The 25,319-nt window shown below is 40.9% G+C and overlaps 2 protein-coding genes across 2 annotated transcripts in view; both read left to right on the forward strand.

Annotated features, from left to right (window-relative positions):
* The window catches only part of sntb2 (syntrophin, beta 2), a 30,353-nt gene extending 18,387 nt beyond the window's left edge, over positions 1–11,966 (forward strand). Inside the window, exons 3-7 of the mRNA XM_039810012.1 lie at positions 179–389; positions 2,160–2,302; positions 4,054–4,250; positions 6,233–6,423; positions 8,035–11,966. Of these exons, the coding sequence (XP_039665946.1) occupies positions 179–389; positions 2,160–2,302; positions 4,054–4,250; positions 6,233–6,423; positions 8,035–8,127 (835 nt within the window). The 3' untranslated portion in view covers positions 8,128–11,966. The remainder of the gene's footprint in view (positions 1–178; positions 390–2,159; positions 2,303–4,053; positions 4,251–6,232; positions 6,424–8,034) is intronic.
* Positions 11,967–12,230: 264 nt separating this feature from the next.
* On the forward strand, positions 12,231–24,882 carry vps4a (vacuolar protein sorting 4 homolog A). Its single transcript, XM_039807966.1, has 11 exons — positions 12,231–12,613; positions 13,240–13,351; positions 13,456–13,600; positions 13,695–13,756; positions 14,434–14,553; positions 15,746–15,902; positions 19,101–19,249; positions 19,469–19,550; positions 21,349–21,568; positions 22,602–22,742; positions 23,010–24,882. Exons 1-11 carry the CDS (start codon positions 12,593–12,595, stop codon positions 23,109–23,111), a joined length of 1,311 nt encoding a protein of 436 aa, XP_039663900.1. The 5' UTR covers positions 12,231–12,592; the 3' UTR covers positions 23,112–24,882.
* The last annotated feature ends 437 nt before the right edge of the window (positions 24,883–25,319 follow it).

Below are 25,319 nucleotides of genomic sequence, written 5' to 3' on the forward strand. Positions count from 1 at the left end.
TTCCTTTTACTGACAAGGAGGATTGACCAAAATTTGTTCTGCACATTGAGACTCTACATTTCTGGTTACCTACTCCTCTTGTCGTGGTCCGGGCCATTATTTCTATGTGCAATGAGACACCGCGCCTGTGGCCAGTCCATTTAAACATTTAAAAATACATTTGCTTTGTCCCATTCAGACTTTTGGAGCTCCATTCCCCAGACGGCCAGCACACGGTGGTGCTGCGTTGTAAAGACGGCCCCAGCGCCAACTCCTGGTTCACTGCCGTCCACACCAACATAGCCGCTCTGCTGCCACACACCCTGGCTCACGTCAACGCTTACCTGGGGGCCTCGTCTTCGGCCTCCACACACCCCCATCTCAAACACATTGGCTGGTTGGCTGAACAGGTAAACTCAGCTTTGTTTAGTTTAACAGCAACATGCTACATATGTCTTAAACAGTTGTTATAATGTGGTCTGGTGGGAATACTCTGTTCAGATTGGCTGCAGTGATATAGGACACCTTCTAATGAGTTCTAGTGAAACTGACTGTTGTTACCGCCTGGTTACAAGGCTGGCAACAAAAGGGAGGTCACATACAGATATATCAGTCAAAAGTAGTTTATTTAAACTAACTAGACACATTAACACAAACAGTGGAAGCAGGGGAAAACGGCTCAACTAGCTATGTTAAAAGTGTCACTGACACCAAAATTAGGGTTCTAATAACTGGTTTTTATTTTGGATGTGCCGGTTGGCAAAATATCAATGTATCAATATAAGGCTAACAAATGTCTCTTTCTATCTGACCGTGAACTGACCTTGCTGTTCACCGCATTAGATGAGAAGATCAATAGCACTCTCATGTCATTCCTGGATAGGAGAAAAAGATGGTCTGTTTTTTTTGCATTTCTTTAAACCAAGAACCAAGCAGACCTGCCTTGTTTTGCACGATCCAAAATTTCTTGCCATTTTCATGCTCTAGCTTGCTAGCTCCCAGCTTGTTGTTTTTTCCCCCTAAACTGACAGAGTTTTGCCGGCCAACAGCTGGTTGGTGCTCGGGCCATAAAAATGTTTTGTTTAATTATGGTACCATGACATTTATTCAATTTTAGGATTAAATACATACTAAGGCAATATTATATTGTAGGGGCGGCTGTGGCTAAGTGGTAGAGAGGTCGCCTGCCAATCGGAAGGTTGGTGGTTTGATCCCTGGCCCTGCAGTTCCATGTCGAAGTGTCCTTGGGCAAGACACTGAACCCCGAGTTGCCCCTGATGCTGTGCCTTCGGAGTGTATGAATGTGTGTGAATGGTGAATGGTTCCTGTACTATGTTAATGTCTTAATGTCGTTAAGACTAGAAAAGTGCTTTATAAAAACAGTCCATTTATATTCTGGGACATTTGGCCAAGATAGAATATAATCACACTATACAGTATCTTTTATCAGCACATGCTTTGATCGTAGTGTGGGAATACAGTGCATTTTCAGGTTAGATAAATATATAGTTGAAACACATATTGCTCTCAAAAGGAAATAGTATCAGTGTTTTCCCATTTAGTTTGCTACAGTACCTATTTCATTACTCCTAAATCACTACACATACACTGATCTCAAACATTTAAGCGTGCATTTCTGCTCTGCAGCAGCACACAGGAAGACTGTGTTTTCTTAAATTAGCTTTGGTCCTAACGGGCTACTCTCTACTCTGAATCATATCTTTCTTACTTTGATAAAGTGATGAAGTGTTCATTCAAGGCCATGTTGAATGGATGGATGTGTGGTGGTGTTTATCTGGACCGGGCTCAGACAGGAAACACAAATGCAAGTTTCCGTTGCATTACACTATTTCCTGCAGAGCCCACCTACTCACCACAGTTGCACAAACAAACACGCTGTGTGTTTTATTGTTATTGCTTTTCACTGTAACTCCACCAATACTCCAGTCCCTCAGCCGTGACTCATCTCAACACACACACACACACACACACACACACACACACACACACAAACACACACACACACACACACACACACACCGTGACATAGGTATCGTGACATAAGTATCGTGATGAGACTTAAACCCAATGGTTTGACATTTGTATTTGTCATTTAGGTTGTGTTGATGTATCAGTTTAAGCTATTAGAACTGACGTATCTTCCTGACTTCCTTGTTTAGGTCCAGCTGGAAGGTGGACGGCAGCAGTACAAGCCCGTGGTCATGGCACTGACGGAGAAGGACATCCTGCTGTTTGAATCGGTGCCGTGGAGCAGAGAGTCCTGGTCCATGCCTCTGCTCACACATCCGCTGCTCGCCACAAGGTAAAGACAACAGTGAAACTATGTAGATTTACTCAAGTACTGTACTTAAGTACAAATGTTGAGGTACTTTACTTGAGTCTTTTCTTTTCATGCCACTTTCTACTTCTACTCCGCTACATTTCAGAAAGAAATATTGTACTTTTTACTCCACTCCATTCATCTTTTACAGCTTTAGTTAATAGTTACTTTAGTTACTCCACTACATTCATCTGTTACAGCTTTAGTTACTAGTTACTTTAATTACTCCACTACATTCATCTGTTACAGCTTTAGTTACTAGTTACTTTTGATTGTTTTCTTTTTTAACTTTAAAAGCATGTTGATTGTTCAAGATGAATAAAAAACTAAACTGAACTTTACATAGTAGGATTTTTGAACACAGAACACATGTAGTTTATAAAATCTGATGTTTGATTCTAAAGTAAACTAGCCAACAATATAACGGCTACAAGTCCAGCTGACATGATGAGACCATTAAACACACAACTGGTTGGATCCTTTACACACACTACAATGGGAGGAGAGTTCTGCATTTAGCATTTTTTCTTTAATACTTTAAGTACATTTTCCTGATGATTCTTACATACTTTTACTTAAGTAACATTTTCAATGCAGGACTGTTACTTGTAACGGAGTATTTTTACAGTGTGGTATTAGTACTTTTCCTTAAGGAAAGGATCTGAATATTTCTTCCACCACTGCAGCAGGGTCACTCAGCTGATGCCAGAATGTTCAAATCTAACCTGACTGTTCGGCTTTCCATCTATCAGGAAACAGCTTACATTACTCTTTTACAGATTTTACCTTTTGCTCAAAAAAGGATAACTGTCATCATAATAGTGAATTGGGTTTAACATTTCTTGATGGTACAGATATTTATATATGTATATATATCTATGTTAAAATGCATTTGGATGAGACATTTTTGCAAGGTTTCAGCACATATTCAACAGCATATTATTATTAGCTGACTGTCAAAAAGAACGGTTTAAGCAGGCTTTCAGTTCCGCACTTTCAATCTACTGTCAACATATGTTCAATAAATACATTTAATGGTAAGTACCTGGAAGTTTACAGTGCTCACATTAAAATCAAAGTGAAAAAATGTGCTAGGTCAGTGGTAACCTGTTTAGTGTAGGAGGAGGGTTTTGGGGGAAACTTCAGCTGGGAACCCCCACCAAGACCCAGTTCATCCTATTTAGGAAATTACACTAACCAGTTCAGTCAATGCTGTGGTGTAGTCACTTCAGAGACTATGGGGTATATCCCAAGTCCTTAAATCTCATCCATGTTTTCTTGCCTTGCTTCCCTTCCTGCCGTCTTAGTCCGTCCCACTGAGGAAGCATGGGAGAGGTGCAAGGAAATCGTGCAAGGAGAGAGGAAACGAGGAAATGTGTTTTTAGAGGGATGAGACCTTCTTTCCTCTGAAGCGGCATGTGAATTTGTCAGCTGTATGGGCGGAGTTAGCAACGGCTTTCAGCTTTCTGGAAGGCTGCTGTAGTGTATCCTCGATCGTAGCTCCTCAGAGATCTCTCCTCCATCCTCTATCCTTGCTCTTCAAGCGAGGTGCGAGGAGATATTAAATTAGAGACTTGGCATCCACCCTAGGAGGAACCCTCGCCAAATTAAATAAATACCTTAAGAGAAGCTAAGCAATTTCATAAAGGAGTCTTTGCCAATGCAGATTATCTTTGTAAGTGGTCTTTGAGAATGTTAAAGGTTTCTGTGTTTTCACATGTCTCTCCCTTCAGACTCGTTCATTCTGGCAGCACCCGGGGTTCTCCTGCCCAGGGTTCAGACCTGGTGTTTGCCACTCGGACGGGCACAGGGCGGGGAATTGAGTCCCACATCTTCCGAGTGGAGACCCACTGGGATCTGTCTTCATGGACGCGAGCCCTTGTGCAGGGGGCCCACACTGCCGCTGAGCTCATCAAAGAAGTCTCTATTGGTGAGTGTGTGTGTCTGTGCAATAGGTAATCAGTCTGTAGTAAGAGTTTAAAGTCAGTACCAAAACTCCCTGTGGACATTGGTCTTCTAGGCAAACATGTACGGTGGTTGATCTGTAACGTTTGCATGGCTGTTTCTGTTATATCATCATTCATGGTTCTGGGGAGGCTCCACACAGAGCTTTGGCCGTAGCCTACGTAAGTGGCCTAAAGTTTATACTTGTGCGTTGGTGTGTGCGTCTATCTCTTTAAGAGAATAGCAGGGGTGCCGGGGTGTGTGTATGTGCGCGGGGAGTGTGTGGTAGAGCGAGTGGGAGAGTGGCTTGGATTGGCTTCAGAGTGAGTAGTGACTCTAGAGTCCTAGTGAGAGACAACAAAGAGTCTCCCCTGTTCTTTCTGACCACTGTGGGAAATCTGGAGCAGGAGAAGTTAACCCTCTCCTTGATTTCATGGAGAAGGAGAACATGGAAATGAGTAGTAGGGGACTGCAACGCTACCAAGCCACAGCCAAATGGACCAATCACAGTCGTTGCGGTCTGTGTCGCAGTGATGTATAGTTACATGTTTTGAGAGGTGCACGTCAGGCTACGGCATAGGGTCGTTCTACACTGCATCTACACATACCTACGTACTCACAGCGTCAATTTAACGCAGAAACATAAATTGGCCTTTACATGTATACCACAGACACAATACCACAGAGTGGATTGAGCACCTCGAGCACGAATGGCTTGTGTGCCCGTTTGGATGAATGCATGTGTGCTTGTTTTAAACACTGTGTGTGTGGTTTGTACAGTACACACAGGTTAGCAGCAGTGGTAGAGTAAGAAAGCAGGCCTTTAACCAGAGGGTGTGGGTTCACCTTTGTGCATGAAATCAGAATGCTAACAAGTGAATGTTGAGTGGAAGTTAGTTTTCTAGAGAGAATATTTGTTCACAAACTAAACCCCATATAATGCTTTCTTCTCCCAGGTACGCACAGATAAACTATTTGTATGTATATAGGCCTTTAAATGCCAGAGTACTTTGGCAAATATGTCCGGAAGCTTCTGACAGCAACTGGCTCACTAGCAGTGTGCAGCAGCTCACAGAGAGCAGCTCTGTGTTGGAAAAGCAGAAGTGGAAGCCAGCAGAGGGGAATGTTTCCACTTTGTGCAGAACAATAGTTGGCAGCCGGAACAGAACTGGAAAGCCTCAGCCGTTTCTTTTTTCTTCTTCCCTGTCCTTCTACAGTTGTGCAGGATCATTCAAGCCAGTCAAGTTACAGTAATACACATGGAAATCAAATTACTTCACAGTTTAGGCTGCAACAGGCAGGAATTTTATATCATTATTTTATTTAGCAAATATTTTATTATTATCATTCTACTGTTCTGATTTATCTTAATCCTTATCTTATTTTTCTGTGTGTGTGTGTGTGTGTGTGTGTGTGTGTGTGTGTGTGTGTGTGTGTGTGTGTGCGTGCGTGCGTGCGTGCGTGCGTGCGTGCGTGCGTGCGTGCGTGTGCGTGCGTGTGTGTGCGTGCATGGCCTGGAGGGGGTGAAATTGTTTTTATAATGTGAAGCACTTTGTGTTGCATGACCTTTTTATTAAAAGGGCTATACAAATAAAGTTTGATTGATTTATTGATTGATGTAAAAGATACTCTTGTCTTTGGGCTGCAGCAGAGAGGAACATCCCATCCAGGTTGCTGTAGACTAACTTTGAGTGAGCTATTATTCAGGCGACAGTTAGTGTCACTGCTGGGAGGAAGATAACAACATACTGTACCTCTGAGACATTGAGAGGAAGAAATGTGGTCTGCTGTCAACACGTGGTATGACTTTGGGGTTATTTAAGTTTGTCTTTTGCCGATATGTATACGTGCAGTACACATATTACTCACCCTCCGCACACACTTGCACTCACCCACTGGGGCATTACTCACCCGTGCTCACCCACACACCTGCTATTCTTTAGCTTTTTCTCTCTCTCTCTCTTCCAGGTTGCACATTGAACAGACAGGATGTTCGGCTGACGCTGCACTATGAGAAGGGCTTCACTGTGACGAGGGAGCCGGCAGATCCAGCCGGGGGCGCCGTTCTGTACAGATACCCCTACGAGAAGCTCAAAATGTCCGCCGACGATGGAATACGCAACCTCTACCTTGACTTTGGAGGGCCGGAGGGAGAAATGGTAAGTTAAGACAATAGAATCCAAGAAATACTGTTACTGTATATTTGATATGCTGTCACATTAATTTTTGAACCATTTCATACTCCAGCCAGAGAGCAGTTGGATTAGTTTGGTATGTGACACAAAGTCATTGTAACTCTCCATTTTTTTTCATTTATCAATCAGTTATTTTGATAAATTGTGTAGTATAAAAAATAATTGAATGTCGACTTTTTAAGTCATTATAGCATCTTATTCTAGCAGACTATTCTGATGGTTTTAGTTTGTAACCATTTTGAAATGTTAAAGGGGAACACTTGGACACATGGCTACAGAGAGAGCTGCACAATGTTACTTGACATCACTTGTTTTTAGCCGCATAACACACCTGAATCTCCGACAAACTGTTGGTGGTCAACTTGCATTATGGGTAATGTAGGCACCAGATTATGACAAGGAAGAAGAAAGCGTGGAATAGAAAAGATGATTACGGTATGAAACCTATACATTAGGGCTGCACAATATGTCGTTTTTTTTTTATCGTCACATAAACACATCGCAGAGAACACTCAGAGATGTTAGTTGAAATAAGATATGAGTAGAAAACTACACTTTAAAATGTAACAGTCACTTTATTTAGTGGGGCATTTTATATTTAACATTTTACATCACTGATTTGGTTTGTTTTTGGTCTAGAGCAGAGATCTTCAACAGGTGGTCCGGGGCCCCTAAGGGGTCATCAGAGTTACTGCAAGGGGGGCCTCCAAATTATTGTTCAATTCTTAAAAGTTTTTTCAGCACAGAATAATACTTTGCAAGTCTATAATGTGAGACAGGTGTGTCGGAGGGGGATAAGTAGGACGGGAGTTGCAAAGAAACTCCCGCACGCTGTCTAACTTAACTAAAAATAAATTCACTAGTAGGCAACGTTTGGGTACTAGACCTTCATCTGGCATATGGATGAAGGGAGTTCCTTTGATACTTTTGAAAGATTTCCAAACATTTAAATTTCTTGAATTTCTTAAATTTCATGAATCCAACATATTATTAGCAAATATAAATCAGCCTGTTTGTGTAAAAACACATTGATGATAGGCTTACTGGCCAATGCTGTAGGTTATCCTCCTCATTATCATCATCCACAGAAACAGGTCATCCTAAAGAGTCACTGTGTCCCATGTATGTATGTTTAATATTAAAACATGATTTATGAAACAACTTTTTATTATAGCTTAGTTTTCTATGCACTAAGAAAGGTATGTATAAAGGCTTTAGGCTTTTATTGTAAGCCCAGTTTAATATGCAACTTAATTTTATAAAATATGTAGTAGGGGGTCCCCGCTCCGTCTCTCTCTAGATAAGGTGTCCTTGGCTTAAAAAACGTTTAAGCCTCCTGGTCTAGAGGACAGAATTACAAAATTTTTAGATTGGAACCAGAACAATTGATAGTATGATAAAGTGGCTGCACATATAATTTACTAACTAAAACAGGATGTAGTGATGTGAGCTAAAATACTGTAAATGATCTGCATTCCAGCAAATAAAAGGGGGTCTTATATCTCAGAATAAAGTATTAAAACTACGTATTACCCTTCATCCTTTCCTCCCTCACTTTCTCCCTCTGTCCTCCAGGTATTTGACCTCCACTCGGGTCCAAAGCCGGTGGTGTTTGTCCTCCACTCCTTCCTGTCAGCCAAGCTCACCCGTATGGGCCTGCTGACGTGAAACAACCAACAGCAGCAGCGTGGACGAGAGGACGGGCCCAGGCACAGCGAGGAGGGGGAAAGACGCTCCCAAAATTATATGATACTGGGAGTTGATTTTTTCTTTTCTTTTCTTTTTTCACTCCATCTTCTCCATTCACAGCTGAAGCTGCAGGGAAGATTTAACCCGCGAGTCGTATTTCCGATTGTCTGAAATTTGTGCCTTCTCTTCCAACTTTCTCCTCGGCCTCTTGCAATCATTTGTAGTGCAAGGTCAGGTAAAAAGGATGTGGCACTTTGCTTGAAGTCATGCTGTGTTAATGGACAAAAAGCTATTAACAATCTCATTACATTCCATGTGATGAATGTCACTATGATTATATGATATGATGTAAAAAGATGCTAGGATGCTTTGATGTGCTTATGAGATGCAGTTCAAGCAAAGTGTTACTAAAATATATTAAGGAAAGGGAGGATTTTTAGACAATTAATACACAGCCAAGCACCGATTGGTTATTGTTACCCGTTTTTACTCTATGCCTATCATTCCATGACAGCCTTCCAATGTACTTTGGGCTCTTTTTAATGTATATTTGTTTGTCTTTGAGAAAGAAATGTGAGTGAAAGACGCTGTTTAAAAATCAGAATGCAGTTAACTGTGTGTGTGTGTGTGTGTGTGTGTGTGTGTGTGTGTGTGTGTGTGTGTGTGTGTGTGTGTGTGTGTGTGTGTGTGTGTGTGTGTGTGTGTGTGTGTGTGTGTGTGTGTGTGTCTATACTACACGCTTCTGTTAGCTTGGCAGTGTGCCTGCTGTCTGATATTAACCTTTTTAGCACATTATCCCAAACTACTGTTGTAATCAGGAGTGCCAACTGTGCCTTTTTACATGTAGTCAAAGACACTATTTGTAACGTTTCCTTTTTTATTTTTATTTCACACAACGAGAGAATTTGAAACTTTCGACATGTGCAAGCAATAGTATTACTCTTCTAGTGTAAACCGTGTTACTTTGTTTTATGTTTTTGTTGTTTTGTTTTAAGTGTGTATCTCATGACAGCATAACTTCCAGACATTGAACTCTGTATCAGATGATGATATATGACATGAGCATGTGTTACCTCCCCTCCTTGACCTACACTACCACGTCGTCTCCGTCTCACTGTCGCTATCATCTCATTTCCCTTTGCTTGAGATTACCGGTCTCTTGTTACCGTTCCTCCAGCAGCATTTCTCTGGCTAAGGATTGTTTAACAGGCTTGTTTCAAGGTGGGCTGCCACATGACAGAAGTACCATTGTATTTTAATAATCTGAACTGTAATGGTCGAATACATCTCACCTCCTATGAACCCCCGCAGTAGAAAGGTTACTATACACTTTATGTCCTTCAGCTTCTTGCAGGGCTGAAGAAATGCTTAGTCGACTAACCCTCATGATTAACTAACAAGATTTTGTCGACTAATCGATTAGTTGATTTTATCGAGTGTGCTTTGAGTGGTCGTTAAGACTAGAAAAAGCGCAATATATAACAGTCCATTTACCATGGTAGTCAGTAGAGCCTCTGTGATCTTTTGGGCCTCAAACAATGTAGCATTGTGTCCACTGACCATGCAACATAGGAGAACAAGATATCCTTTCTGTCCTCCGATCACGAATCCCAATGACCTTTATTCTATTTTGGACTCTGATGTCCTTGTGATTGTTTAACCCTCCGTTGTCTTTGTCTCACATTTAGCCCGTTTTCAAAGTTACTATGTGAGAAATATGTGTTTCTTTCAAGCACGTTGCCCAAAAATAACATAAAACCGCTCTGCGCCGGCCGTTCCATTGATTTCCTATGGGGGGGAGAGCGGTGGCGCCCAACTATGCGCTGCGCTACCACTGGCGTCGCGCACTGTTTGGATTTGCCGCTTTGCTCTGCGCTCAAAGTTCAAATTATTTCAACTTTGACCTAGTTGCCTCTGACCTTTTCTAAAGCTCAACCAATGAGATAACAGCATTTCGTTACCTAGCGGTGTGGAAAGAGTAAATCGCGTATTATATGTAGGCGGCTTAAATGGTTCTGTACAATGCTCTTCGCAAGTAAAATGTATGATCAGTTCAATACTTTCATAGAATTTTTTAGAATTTTCATTTAATTTTATAGCATGAGAAAAGAAAATGAAAAGGTTTCAAAATAGTATCCTGACTAACCTTTGACATATATACCAGTCTGTGATTATCCATCAACATACGTTCCTCTAATCTTAAATCAAAATAATTCATAATTTCAGCTTTTTTAACTCACACATTATGTAAAAATTCATATAAATGAGGTCTACCATGAATTCCAAAAATAAGTGTAAAACTAGTGGTAATAAGTTGGTGGTATAGTTAAAAAACGATCACTGAAAAGCGTGACAAAAACGAAAAAAGCAACACAAAAGTGTTAATTTTCAGATTTGAGACAGAATATGGAAACTTATTTTGGGTTTTTTGTGAATGTAAAAATATATACACTTATAGTTGCTAAAGCTATATAGCTCTTTTTCAGGCTATAGTTTTCTTTAAACATATTTTTATTGAGATTTTCATATTGCTTTTGAATATGAACATTTTAACCGATGAAATGAATACATTATCCCCCCAATCTGGCAGAAATAAATAAATAAGATCACAGCATTGCAGAAGTTACAGAAAGTTTCAAAAGAATCACAATATCGAAATCATGACTTTCAAAAAATTCTATGTAAGGACTACACAACTGAGCAAAGTTCTTATCTTTCTTTTTACAATATAGTCTCTCCAGTACTAGACAGGCCTTCAGGTCCTTTGTCCACGTTCCAGTAGTAGGTGTTTTCAGCTATACAGGGTTTCCGCTGGGTCGTAAAAAGTCTAAAAATTAGCTGAAGTATTGTGTTCTAGGTCTTAAATAATTTTAAACAGGTCTTTATTTTCCTACGTCCATGCACTACCTCTAAAGCTCATTTTCTTTAATTCCGTGGTGTTGTAGTTCTTTCTTTCGCTAGTCCAAATATAACTTTGCTGTATTACGACTACAAATGAGACCAACATTCAACTTAAATTGCAGCCAATCAGCTTTCGTGTTACTGGCGCGAGTCTTTTTCGGATCGTACCACAGACATAAAACAGATTTTATTCTTTGGGGAAGAGCAAGTTAAGCGATACTTGGCTTGAAAAAAACTGAATTTAGGGCTCAGTTGATGTTGTGATAAAGGTCTTAAATTTCATTCATAATGGTCTTAAAAAGTCTTAAATTTGACTTGGTGAAACCTGTAGAAACTCTGCTATAGTGAATAGGCTTTGTTAAAGGAGAGCAGCCTTCCCTTTGAACATCATGTGTTTGAGGTAAACATTTGGCCTGACAAAGTCTTGTTCCTGAGTTGCACTCCATCATCCTACTTTTTCGCCTACTTTTCATGTTATGTTAATCGTGATTCTCTAACTCACTGCACAGATCTGATTGTCTTATGTTGGTCAACCTTAAACAGGCTGCAGGCCGTCCCTCCTGGATCTTTATGCACTAACCTATCGAACCCCTTTAAATCTGTGAATGTACACCTCTCCTCTCCTTCCAGATGATTATTTCTCATCTCCTTTCTCTTTATGCTCTGAGATTGTGGCTGTCCTGTCTATGCAAAGCAATGCTTCGAAGAAGGGGTTATTTGAACCAAAGTTAATGTATGTGGCAGCTTGCGTCCAACACAATCATTGAACTGAAAAGTCACAACAGGATAAAGTGCTGCTGCAACAACCTGTCATATGCAAAGTATTTTAGACTTCCTTCCAAGATACTATACAATGTATGATAGCAATGTAATAATCTCAAATGTAAATACCTACAATAAAACTGTTACAAAGTAGACGGGTTGATGTGTGGCTGGTTTGTTATAAAGACAAGATTTACAATTAAATGTTATGTAGGCCTATTGACATTTTTCTCGTGCACACGTGTTTTTTATGTATATTTCTTGACTTTGTGTGTGTGTGTGTGTGTGTGTGTGTGTGTGTGTGTGTGTGTGTGTGTGTGTGTGTGTGTGTGTGTGTGTGTGTGTGTGTGTGTGTGTGTACTAGTGTTATAGCACCGATATGGCCGCTAGGTGGCGGCAACAGCACTTCCTTAAAGCATCTCCCACTTTACCATTCGTCAAGTTATTTAGCCGAAAAATGGGAATTTTATTTAGCGAAGATCCTATCCTTTAAATATATTCTTGATTAGCTTCGTGAGTATTTGTATTCTGTCATTTTTAGGTCAAACGCTTGTGTTTTATTTTTTAAATTTTTAACCGGAACCTATTGTTGTTGGTTTTGTTGGGTCGAGGCAGAGCTGTCATACTAAGCTAGCTAGCTAACGTACTAGCCATTGTTTTGTCATGTCAAGAACAGTCGGTCCCCTCACAACACAGGGCTGGTAACGAGTTCATATCTTCACATATCCGCCTGTGGGTCAGAGGATAGAAGTCTGGGTGGAGAGCACAAGAGTGAGATGAAATGACAACGTCAACATTACAGGTAACGTTAGGCTACTACTAGCTAGCTAGCTAACGTTACCGTTAGTCTTGCTACAGCAGCTTGAATGCGAGCTAACTGGCTAGCAGAACAGCTGACGCTAAGCCCGCTGATGTTGTGAGCAAACCAGCCTGCAAACACATTTCATTGTCGTGAAAATAACATTAGAGTCAACAAGGTCTAACGTTACTGTACCAGCTAACTACATACTATACAAACCATCATTTTAACTAACTGGTGTAGGTTATGAATGTGTGGATTGCTAACGTTAGCCTCTGCTGGATAATGTTTATAATGGTAACGTTAGCAGATGAGATGGGCTGTAGCTACTGCTCGCAGACAGTTAACATGACAAACTAATAGTTTCTACGTTTTGGAACATTTTAGTCTGGTAATTGCCTTAAGAAATAGCCCAGTGAATGGTGTTGTAGACTCAGAGAAACTATTAGTATTTCATCGTATAACATGTCATGCTAGTCGTATAACTTGTGCTTTGTTTTGGTTGTGCTCCAGTGTTGATATGCAGATCACTAACGTGTAACGGTACACTCCCTGCCTTTGTGTCTGTGTCTCCACCCCAAGCCATCTAAAATCCGTCCTCTGATTGTATTTCTCTCCATCTGTTGCAGAAAGCGATTGATCTTGTGACCAAAGCCACAGAGGAAGACAAGGCAAAGAATTATGAGGAGGCCTTGCGACTGTACCAGCATGCTGTGGAATATTTCCTACATGCTATCAAATGTGAGTACTGTCTGCAGCCGGACAGGTTGTTGGATGAGTTTTACACTCTTATTTTTGTACAAACATTGGTGGGTTTCATTTACATTGTTGTTTTTCCTTTTTAGATGAGGCCCACAGCGACAAGGCAAAGGAGAGTATACGAGCAAAGTGTATGCAGTACCTGGACCGAGCGGAAAAACTTAAAGACTATCTGAAAAATAAAGACAAACAGGGCAAGAAGCCTGTCAAGGAAGCCCAGAGCAATGACAAGTATGCTGTCTATCTTCTGCCCTCTCAGGAAACATGTTCAACTCTGTGGGCTTTACTGTATTTGTGTCAACCTCTGTGTTTGTGTCCGGTCTAGGAGTGATAGTGACAGCGAGGGTGAAAATCCAGAGAAGAAGAAACTGCAGGAGCAACTTATGGGTGAGTGTGTGGGTGCAAATAGTCCTCACAGGGGAATTAAGCCGGTTGATATGATGATCAGTGTGTCATTGATAGTGCCTTAATTGGACCAAAAAAAAGGGTCAGTACCCTATTTCAGCAGTTAAGTGACATGATCATCGCATGTGTCTCGGATATATTTATATTCATAGGTATATCTTGTAGGGGTGACCCCGAATATTTGACTATTCGACAATTTGATCTAAGGAGCCTGTATCGACTGCCACTCTCACAGTCAAATCTTCGTAGTGTCTGAAATGTGGTTATGAAACAAAGGATCGTTCCATTCAGGCTATATGGAGGGTGCTGAATGTCTGATTTTAGAATTGCTATCAGCCTATTAATAATACTGTTAATAACAATTAGAGGTAAGGGTAATGGACAAAAATCAGAAGTGCCAGTACTTAGTACTGGTTGGTACTGGCCCATTTCAGGCACTGATCATTGAATAACCCACAATGCTTCTTTATGACAAGATCTTCACCTGATGTAATTGTAAGGACAAATTCTGATAGTTTCAGATTTTTATTTTTAAGTAGTAGTCTGGGGTTCAGTGGGGTTATGAGTGAGTGTTGTTTGTGCCAGGGCTACAATCACCTTTTAAAGTGTTTCTCCTGTTTGCATTGGCAATCTTAATCACGCTCTGTCTGTGTGTCCAGGTGCCATTGTAATGGAGAAGCCCAATGTCAGGTGGAACGATGTGGCTGGACTGGAGGGAGCTAAGGAAGCTCTGAAGGAAGCTGTCATCCTGCCCATCAAATTCCCTCACCTCTTTACAGGTACTGTGGGATGTTCCTGCTCTAAATCTGTTCACACCTACTAATTATCATACACTGAAACCAAATGGTTAACCCTCATGTTGTCCTCGGGTCAAATTTGACCCATTTTCAAAGCTTCTATATCACAAATTTGTGTTTCTTTTAACCAAATTGCCCCAAAATAACATGGATGGTTCCATAAGACGTTCTTCACAAAGTAAATTAAAAACGATCAGATCTCTATCTGCATAGAATTGTGGGTGTTGTATTCATGTTTATATCCTGACTAAACTTTGACAAATGTGTGATTGTCCATTACTTTCATTCCTCTGATCTTAACTATTAGTCAAAATCATTCATGATTTCAGCTTTTTTTCTTATACAAAAATTTCATATAAATGAGGTTTATTGACCATGAATTCCCCAAAATAAGTGTAATAAATAGGTCTAGTGGTGAATATAATGGAAAAAAGTGCCAAAAACTTTGAAATAAGAGACAAAAACGTAAAAAAAAGAAAAGAAAGCATAACGTGGGGGAAAAGCAACAAAACATAAAAACAGTGTCTAAAAGAGTGTTAATTTTGACCCGGGAGGACAACACAAGGGTTAAAACGATGTAAAACTGAGTTTCTCCAAAATGAAACATGCAAGAACATCACTTTAAATATTGTGGTTACCAGAGATGTGCTGATAAGTTTCTTGGAAATAAATAATTACGACCAAGGCCGGTGGAATTTCTTTTCGGTACAGTATATATTATTCTGCAGCCCAATACATCGGGCAGTCAGGGAAATGCATCTGTGAGAAGGAGGCTTAGTAGAAAATCCAGACACACCCAGGCTATTCTTTCACGATACATGATTCGCGATTTTCATGTATTGTGATTCTAGAAGTATTTTGATTCGATAGTAGTGGGATTTTCTTTTCCTTCTTTCACAAAAACAAAAGTTGAATAATAATTCTAGAGACAATATATCATGAGACATTTCTAAAAATGGATTGTTTTCTAAGACGAATGCACATCAGTCAGTCGGTCTGACATTTATTTACTTTTTAAAGAAGAACATAACCGGTACAACAGTGTATGTGTGATGTTTTGAAATGACTGTCAAATAGTATTTTAGCATCACACCCTGTTGGATAGTACCCTGACAATTTGCATCGTAGTATTTCATCCTGTGACCAACATTACTTCTGGTCTATGTGTTCTCAGGCAAGCGGACTCCGTGGAGAGGCATCCTGCTGTTTGGACCCCCAGGGACCGGGAAGTCCTACCTGGCTAAGGCCGTGGCCACCGAGGCCAATAACTCCACCTTCTTCTCTGTCTCCTCCTCAGACCTCATGTCCAAGTGGCTGGGAGAGAGCGAGAAGTAAGTCTCTTCTGTTGTCTGAAGCTGTACTCTACACAGGGAAAGACAAGTTTATTGTAGTTAGGGCTGGACAATATATCGATATAAATCCATATTGTGATATGAGACTACAGTGCCTGACAAAAGTCTTGTCGCTTATCTAAGTTGTAGGAACAACAAATAATAACTTGACTTGTAGTTGATCAATTGGAATCAGAAATGGCTTATATGAAAGGCAAAGGCTTCTGGATTATGGTTATTATACCAACATAAACTCTTGTATAATTCATTGAGTTTTATAATTGAATTAGGACAGAAAGGTCGGATTTGGCTTGGATAAAAGTCTTGTCGCATACAAAAATGCAGTAATGTACGGTAGAAATTATACTTTATTTTGAATACACAAACATGCTACAATAACATCAGAGCGTACGTAAAGTCATGGTGCCTTGGGAAAAAGAAAATGAGCTCGGAGGACTACATCCATACGTCTCGGCAATGACTCAAATAACTTATTGATGAAGTCATCTGGAATAGCAAAGAAAGCGGTCTTGCAGGACTCCCAGAGTTCATCAAGATTCTTTGGTTTAATCTTCCAAGCCTCCTCCTTCATCTTAGCCCAGATATCTCAATAATGTTCATGTCTGGTGACTGGGCTGGCCAATCCTGGAGCACCTTGACCTTCTTCGCTTTCAGGAACTTTGATGTGGAGGCTGAAGTATGACAAGGAGCGCCATCCTGCTGAAGAATTTGCCCTCTCTTGTGGTTTGGCTGTTGATGTTGCCATCCACTCTGCAGATCTCTCGCACACCCCCATACTGGATGTAACCCCAAACCATGATTTCTCCTCCACCAAAACTTGACTGTTTTCTGGGTGAATCTTGGGTCCGTGCAGGTTCCGACAGGTCTTCTGCAGTATTTGCGGCAATTGGGATGCAGTTCAGTGGATGATTCATCAGAAAAATCAACCTTCTGCCACTTTTCCACTGTCCGTCCTTTCACCAAGCTGTGGGCCTGTGCAAATGCAACACAATTTTTTAGGTGTCTTCTATTTAAAGTTTGTGAGCACTAATTTGGCCATGGAGACCACTGCGTGAGAGAATTCGACAAACTGTTCTTATAGATACAGTGCTTTCTGGTGGCCAGCCCAGAAAAAGGCCTGGCCCTGGACTGTCAGCAACAAACAGTCCTCTCGAACAGTTGTCTTACGGGGTCTGCCTGACCTGGGCTTGTGATGAACTTCACCAGTTTCTTCAAATCTTTTTCTTATCCTCTCCACTTGACGTTTGGATACATTGAAGATGTCTGCCACCTCAGCAGCAGACTGGGTCTTCAGGCTCTTGCTGATCAGCACTTTGGTCTGTGGTTGAATCTTTGGCATATTGTGAGAGGTCAGGTCACATGAAGGTCTGGTGTGTTGGAGTTCTTTTTATACACACCCGGGAATGTGTTAATTACAGTATTTGTCACAAGTGAAGCTCTAATCTGTGATTGGTTGAATCATTTAAAGACACGACAAGACTTTTATCCAAGCCAAATCTGACCTTCCTGTCCTAATTCAATTATAAAACTCAATGAATGATACAAGACTTTATTTTGGTATAATAAGCATAATCCAGAAGCCTTTGCCTTTCATATAAGCCATTTCTGATTCCAATTGATCAACTACAAGTCAAGTTATTATTTGTTGTTCCTACAACTTAGATAAGCGACAAGACTTGTCAGGCACTGTAGATATCATCTTAGATTTTGGATATCGTAATATCCTAATATGACATAAGTGTTGTCTTTTACTGGTTTTACAGGCTGCATTAGTACAGAAATCTTATAAAGTGATTTTATTTTTTTTTTTTTTTTTTTTTTTTTTTTTTTTTTTTTTTTTTTTTTTTTTTTTTTTTTTTTTTTCTTTTTTTTTTTTTTTTTTTTCAACCCTACATATTGTTGCAATACTCAGTCCTTCCAGAAAAACGAGTTTTTTTGTGATTGTTGCGGGCAAAAATCCTTGATTGTGCGGCACGTTTTCTTAAAAAATGCGATGGAATATGTGGGATATTTATGCAATTTTATGCGATGAAATTGCGGGAACTTGCAAAAAATGCGGGAACTTGCAAAAACTGCGGTTTGATGAAAAAGTGATTCCCCCAACACCCTGCTTTTTTAAAACTTAATTTCCAAAAATAGTTTACAGATATTAAGTCATTGCAATAAGTAAACAAATAAGATACAAAAATATATACAAATAATATAATATTAAAGTAAAAGTAATAGTCTAAACAAAGGGAAATAAAAGATACAAAAGAGACAGACTTTTAAAAATCGTTAATAATATAGACAGCAGGAGCACTTAAAGAAATGTGAGTAGACATCAGATATTAAGATAGCTTTCTTATTGGATACCAACTTAAGAGACTCAAAGTACAACATGTCAAATTCAACCTCCAACACCTGCTTTTAGATGATGTTCACGTCGCGTAATTACGTCACTTCATAATGTTCCCATGGCAACAGGGGAAAATGGATGCTCTTGTGTGAAGTAAACGCAACATTTTTTCAACTTTCTGCTAAGATATATGTGACTTTTTTGCAACGAAAACGCAGGGATTATGAAATCATGCAAGTACCGCATATTTTGCGTGGAAATCGACAATTTATGCGGCGAAAGTGAGGCATATTTGAAAAAATGCGGCCTCCGCATGAATATGCGGACTTTGGCTGATTATGCATTGAATTGTGCGATCGCATAATCACGTTTTTCTGGAGGGACTGAATATTACTACTATTTACTCTGCTGTAGTCTGGAAAAGACACCAGAGCCTCCAGGCAAGACAACAGCTTCTTCCCCGGAGCTGTCAGATTCCTTAACCCCCTGCTGCACCCAAGCTCAACATAACGAGCACAGCCCTCCCCAAAATCCTATATGTACTGAACTGCACTGTATATAGATGGATGACAATAAAGTCTCTCTTATGTCTCATCTTATATCAGAGGCTAGAGGGCGTATACATTTTTTTTTTTTTTTACTTTTCAAACACACTGTAATGACGGACTATTAAATGCTTACAACTCCCAGTAAATCCATTTCCAAACCAGACTCTCGGGCAGTTTCTCAGTCTTTGTCAGGGACATTTTGCTTGTTGTCACTTATATGGAACGTGCCTCCTTTTAATATTGCTGTCCATGTGTGTCTCTCATTTTTCCATCTCTCCCTGTGTCTCCCAGGCTGGTGAAGAACTTATTTGACCTGGCTCGCCAGCACAAACCCTCAATCATCTTCATCGATGAGGTGGACTCGCTGTGCGGCTCCAGGAACGAGAACGAGAGTGAGGCCGCCCGCCGCATCAAGACCGAGTTCTTGGTCCAGATGCAGGGTGAGCCAAATGAGATGGGGCATGAGAACAATAAGCCTGAAACAACATGATTCTGCACAGTGAAGAATATGCAGTATTTAATAATACGTATTGTATGTAATGTACAAGGGACAATAGAATACTACAAAGTAATCTTAAATATGTAAATGCGTAACCCTGCATGGACACTGGAGCAGAAAGTTCTTCTATAGAGCTGACTGAAGCTCTCTGGGTTTCTAGGTGTGGGAAACAACAACGATGGCATTCTGGTGCTGGGGGCCACCAACATCCCCTGGGTGCTCGACGCCGCCATCCGCAGAAGGTCAGAGCTCGTCTCAGTACTCCTCCATTAAATCATCGGTCATCGGTGTGCAATCATGCAGAACAAAATGTGCAAAAACACTTATTTATGATCCATTCAACCTCAATACCCAATGGAAAATAATCTCAAAATGAAATAGCACAACGTGGTGTCTGACTGACATCTCCTCGTGGATGTCCGCACACCATCTGAAACTCAACCTTGACAAGACTGAGCTCCTTCTCCTTCCAGGGAAGGGCTCTCCTACCCAAGACCTGACTATAACAATTGACAACTCTGTGGTAGTCCCCACCCAGACTGCTAGAAACCTGGGTGTGACACTTGACGACCAACTCTCCTTCTCTGCTAACATCGCTGCAACCACCCGATCGTGTAGATACATGCTGCATAACATCAGAAGGATATGTCCCCTTCTAACGCAGAAGGCGGCTCAGGTTCTGGTTCAGGCTCTAGTCATCTCACGTCTAGACTACTGCAACTCCCTCCTGATTGGCCTGCCTGCATGTGCCATCCGACCCTGCAGCTCATTCAGAACGCAGCAGCTCGACTTGTCTTCAACCTCCCCAAGTTCTCTCACACCACACCGCTCCAGTGTCAGCTAAATGACATGTAATGTAATGTAATGTCATGTAATGTAATGTCATAAAACAGAGCTTTCAAGAAGGGGAGCGGAGTTGACTTTGCGGCGAAAACACTCGTTTGTTCTTCAGGAGTGTTTTAACCACAATCTTTTTCCTAAACTTAAAGGTGCTCGAAGCAATGTTGGGTGACGGCCCTTCTTTTTGACGTTCGAAGTATTTTCAAACAAAGCGAGGCTAGCTCGCCCCTCCCTCCTCCTCATCCCATCCCCTCTCCCTCCCTTCCGTGCTTCCGTGAACTAACCCCCAAATCCTTCTTGTCGATTATTGGCTGGAACACTGTTTGTTATGTTTGGTGGGGCAGGTTGGGGCAGTTTGTTTTTGTTGGCGTTTGTGGAGCCTGGGCTGTCTACAGAGACCGTGTTTTTTAATTTTTTACAGTGTGTCCAGGGGACAGGCAGCTAGCAGATAGTGAGGAGATGTTTGCTGTATGTGACAAAAAATGTTGTAGCCTAAAAAACGCGTTACATCACTTAGAGCACCCTTTAATGAGTCGTTTAGGTGCCTAAACTTAACTGTCATCTCCGCATGACGCTCACTTTTTCTGGCTAAACTCCACTACCACGGCCCCTGACAGGACGGTCATCTGGCGGTGCCTGTACCCGGCTCTCTGTCACCGGTTGGTGGCTAAACAACTGCTGCTGGTAGTCGCCGTCCTGGAGCTCTGTAGCGGCTAAATACAACCAGCAACTGCTGCTCAGATTTCATCGTTGTATGGCACTATGTGTTTACATTACAGCGCTTTACTTAGTTTAAAATACTTCTATTTTAGGTATGTAATATATGGTCTATTGGTGAAGAAGCATTGATAACTTTGAGTGGGGGGATACATTCGCACTGGAGATAAAAATAATTGAGCAGAGCGAGGGATATGTAGACATAAGAAAGGGGGAAATCCACTATGGCTTAATACACAAGAGGGCCAACCCAAAATATGACCGTTGTATTGTTTTCATCAATCTTGCTGCTTTGCTCAGCACAATTGTAAAATACTGTCCTGCATTTTAATATTCTTCCCTCTTTTATAGTTTCTAAAATTCAGTTCCAGGCGGCTTTCACAAGCTCTGTAAAGTCTTATAAGTGTGTGAAACCTGCAAGCACGCCGTTTGTTATCGACGTTTTGAATGATTGAATGGATCTCGTCCTCTGTGGTGTGTCAGATTTGAGAAGCGTATCTACATCCCTCTGCCGGAGGAGCCAGCTCGGGCTCAGATGTTTCGTCTTCATCTGGGCAACACGCCACGTAGCCTGAGCGAGGCTGACCTGCGGCAGCTCGCCCACAAAACGGACGGCTACTCCGGCGCCGACATCAGTATCATCGTCCGGACCGCTCTCATGCAGCCTGTTAGGAAGGTCCAGTCTGCCACCCACTTCAAAAAGGTGACCTCACTAGAAATCCAGGGGGAAATAAAACATGTTAAAGTGTATTCCTATGTTTTTGTGTCTAAGTGACTGATGGGAACAATAATCTTAGACATTGGTTCAGTATTTAGCAAGACGGCTGCAGTCTGCAGCGGCAAAACAAGCTGCAATGTAACGTTTAACGGGCAATTGCGCACCTTCAGTTTCCGTCCACAAAAAGTTCTGTTTTTTCCGCTGACAGACTCGGATTAATATTTCTGGAAATGTGTGACAACATTTAATTATAGAGATAGACCTTATTAGTTAGAGTAAGAACCTTTTAGTTTAACATGAAACAGCCCCAAAATCACCACTATCAACAAATCACCAGACTCCATGTAAATAATTAGGACTTTTATCATGGTCAAACACACTTCATTCAAAGTGGACAAAAACTAAATAAAACTACCAAAAGCCGTCTTGGTTCATCTTTCCACTGTTCCAACAATCACCACTCTGGTTTGGTTGAAATAAACCCTTAATTCACCCATTTACATGTGGAGATATGCTGGCTCTATACACGCTAAACGTCCTGATTATTTACATGGAGTCTGGTGGAGATATGCTGGCTCTATACACGCTAAAAGTCCTGATTATTTACATGGAGTCTGGTGGAGATATGCTGGCTCTATACACGCTAAAAGTCCTGATTATTTACATGGAGTCTGGTGGAGTTTGGTGATGGTGATTTCGGGGCTGTTTCATGTTAAACTAAAAGGATCTTACTCTTTAACTAAAAGGACTATCTCTGTAGGGATCCTTTTTATAATGTTGTCAGACACTAAGAATAATAATCTGAGTCTGTCAGCAGCAAACGCAGAACTTTTAGATAGGTAGAAAAATTGTGGATGATGGTTCACGGCTGCCGGTTACAGTGTTCTGGCTCAATACTGGACCGATTTCAAAGATTTTTGTCACTAGACACCATGACAATGTCAAATCCCTGTAGTAGTTTAAAATGTACACCGAGCTTGTACACTGAGCTTGTTTTTTCTTGTTCTTCCTCCTGCAGGTTCGTGGTCCATCCCGAAGCAACAACCAGTTGATGGTGGACGACCTCTTGACTCCGTGTTCCCCTGGTGACCCTGGAGCCATAGAGATGACTTGGATGGATGTGCCGACTGATAAGCTACTGGAGCCCATAGTCTGCATGGTGAGATACACACATATTAATGTGGTCTGTGGTTTATGCTATATACCTGTCCCTATACAAATAAACATTAGAAAATAATGTTGGTTGATAATTATTAGCCAACATTATTTCCGTTAATCCAGACTAGATCCACAGTAACAGAAAAGCTGTAACCTGTCCAATGAGTAAATGTCTGGTAAACGCGGACACTGGATGGTGGAGAAATTTGAATATTAAAAAACCAACCAATGTGAACCAAAGGTGACTTGTATTTCGTATGCTTTGCAGTCGGACATGCTGCGCTCTCTGTCCACCACCCGTCCCACAGTCAACACTGAAGATCTCCTGAAAGTCAAGAAGTTCACAGACGACTTTGGGATGGAGGGCTGAGAGACGAGAAGGATCAGACTACTGCTCCCAACAACACTCATGACCCCCACCACCACAACTACTGCTGTACCATCCTGTAGGCTTTCTTCTCTCAGCTCACGTCTTGCTTCTACTCATCCAAGGAGGAAGTTGACCAAATGCTACAATAGAAAATCTTGGTGTGATTTGGTAGTTGGACAATAGAGCCCATGCCTTTCTCCCATTTCCAGACAATGTTCCATTACAAAGTAGCCACTACAGTGTATTCACTTCGACAACTTTTTTATCTAACCTGCATTGACGTGAGGAGAGTAGTGTTTGTCCCTCTCTGAGCCGATTCTATCTGACTGAAGGACTGTACTTTTTTTTTTTTTTTTGCCTGTGTGCACTTTGCTTTGAAGGACAGTGACATTTGAAGAAGATAGTTCTCCTGCCAGGCATGCAAGTGTGTGAATGTATCTAAGTGTTTTTATGAAAATTGTGTGTCTTAATGTTAATGTCTATAAGTTGAGAGTTAAATTAATGAATCATCACTGCCTCAGTGTTCCTCTACAGCTCTTTGTGTGTCAGCATCAGGCCTGTTTCTCTGTGCTCGCAGCAGTCTGAGTGAGGCATTTATCTTCCATATTTACAGTCAAGAGATGTGCTTGATTGAGAGCCAAACACCACATTTCTTCAATCCAAAAAAACTTGAAAAATATGTATTTCAGTCATATCCTGTGATCTTCCTCAGCAGATGTTTGCTCACTTGTCATGGTATAGTAAATGTTCCGTTGTTTCTGTCAGGACTTCTCATCCATGTTAGCTTGAAATGTGAGCTTAAAGTTCACACTTGACCATGGAAACAGCCATTGTCTGGAGCTTTCGATTATATCGCATGATCTTCATCATCGCAGTTATATACTGTATGTATATAACTTGGTTTTATGTGATATGATCGAACGCTCATACACCGTTTTCTCAAATGCTGTTTCTAAGTTCAAGAATGAACTTTGAACCTTGGCTCCAGTTGCTCTATTTAAATCAGCGCAAATTATTTTCTGCACTCCATTTCCCAGAACACACCTGTCTGAGTGTGATCCGTACTGTGACGTCTTCCCTCTTGGTTTTATTGCAGTTTATGTTGCAGTCTGTTCTGCAGTAATTTGGGCAATGCTGAGCATAAATACTCTTCCTGTTAAAGAAAATCAATCAAGCACATCTCTTTAAATTTTAACATTTTGATTTGGTTTTGTTTGCCCTTCCATAAACTGTTCAAGTGTTACAGAACACTATTTATACAACTTGACTGACTATAATAGTGATACAGTATGTTTACACTTAATTTATTTCGTTGATGTTTTATGAGTGAGCTCAGTAGAAGTACTTTTCTTCTGGGAGGCAAATATACACACCAAGTTCTACTCTGAGGCAGACACCACCATATTGTTTCATGTCTGTTCAGGGCTGGCGTTTTCGTTCTCAAACCTAAATAGTATCTGTTCTGTTGTCAGCTCAGACAACAAGGAATGCTAACCCTGCTGGCTATCAAGAAGTGGGACCACACTGTTAAGTCTCTGTGAGCTTTCTATCACAGCAGAACCACAGGCTGGTCTGCTGACTCAGTGATGGGACTAGATGGGTGATAGCCCAGTGCTAGTATCGCTGTGCGGGTTGTGGACATACATGTTGGTTCAGTTGGAGTTTATTTATTAACGTCTCTGTAAGGGGACTTAACCTGCTGCTGGCCATGTAACCATTACTACTAATTTAACCTGCATTAATAAAAACTGACATTTCAAATGAAAAAAAAGGCAGTTTCTGGTTTGACATTTTTATTATGTTCAGTAGCTCATGGTTTAAACACATTTAGAGGCTCTATGGTAGCATTTACAGTATCTATCACAGTCAAGTAAATATCAGTCTGAGACAATCAGTCCCATGTTCTCTACCCATTTATTGACAGCCAGGTGTCAAACACAAGCGGACCAGGTAACACCACTTTCAGAGATTTCTACAAATGAAGCCACTGTTCGTGTTTTAGGCATTCAAGCTGAGGCTCTTATAGACCCAATCACAATGTTTGTTTAAAATAATTTGTGGGTAGAAAACCCTGTGTCCCACACGTACAACTTAACGTCTCTGAACAAACGGGGACGAGGAATAACTGGATATACTCTTTATTATAAATTATTGTAAAATGCATGTTTGATGCATTTATATGTCAACACCTAACATACCTGTTGGACC

Source organism: Perca fluviatilis, chromosome 8 (assembly GCF_010015445.1).
Source record: "Perca fluviatilis chromosome 8, GENO_Pfluv_1.0, whole genome shotgun sequence".
NCBI classification, from domain to species: Eukaryota; Metazoa; Chordata; class Actinopteri; order Perciformes; family Percidae; genus Perca; species Perca fluviatilis.

Excerpts from the sequence above, each read along its gene's own strand:
- vps4a (XM_039807966.1), top strand. The coding sequence starts at position 12,593 with ATGACAACGTCAACATTACAG. Across the intron at positions 13,757-14,433 it reads ACTGCAGGAGCAACTTATGG|GTGCCATTGTAATGGAGAAG; the intron begins GTGAGTGTGTGG and ends CTGTGTGTCCAG. Across the intron at positions 19,250-19,468 it reads GTTCTTGGTCCAGATGCAGG|GTGTGGGAAACAACAACGAT; the intron begins GTGAGCCAAATG and ends CTGGGTTTCTAG.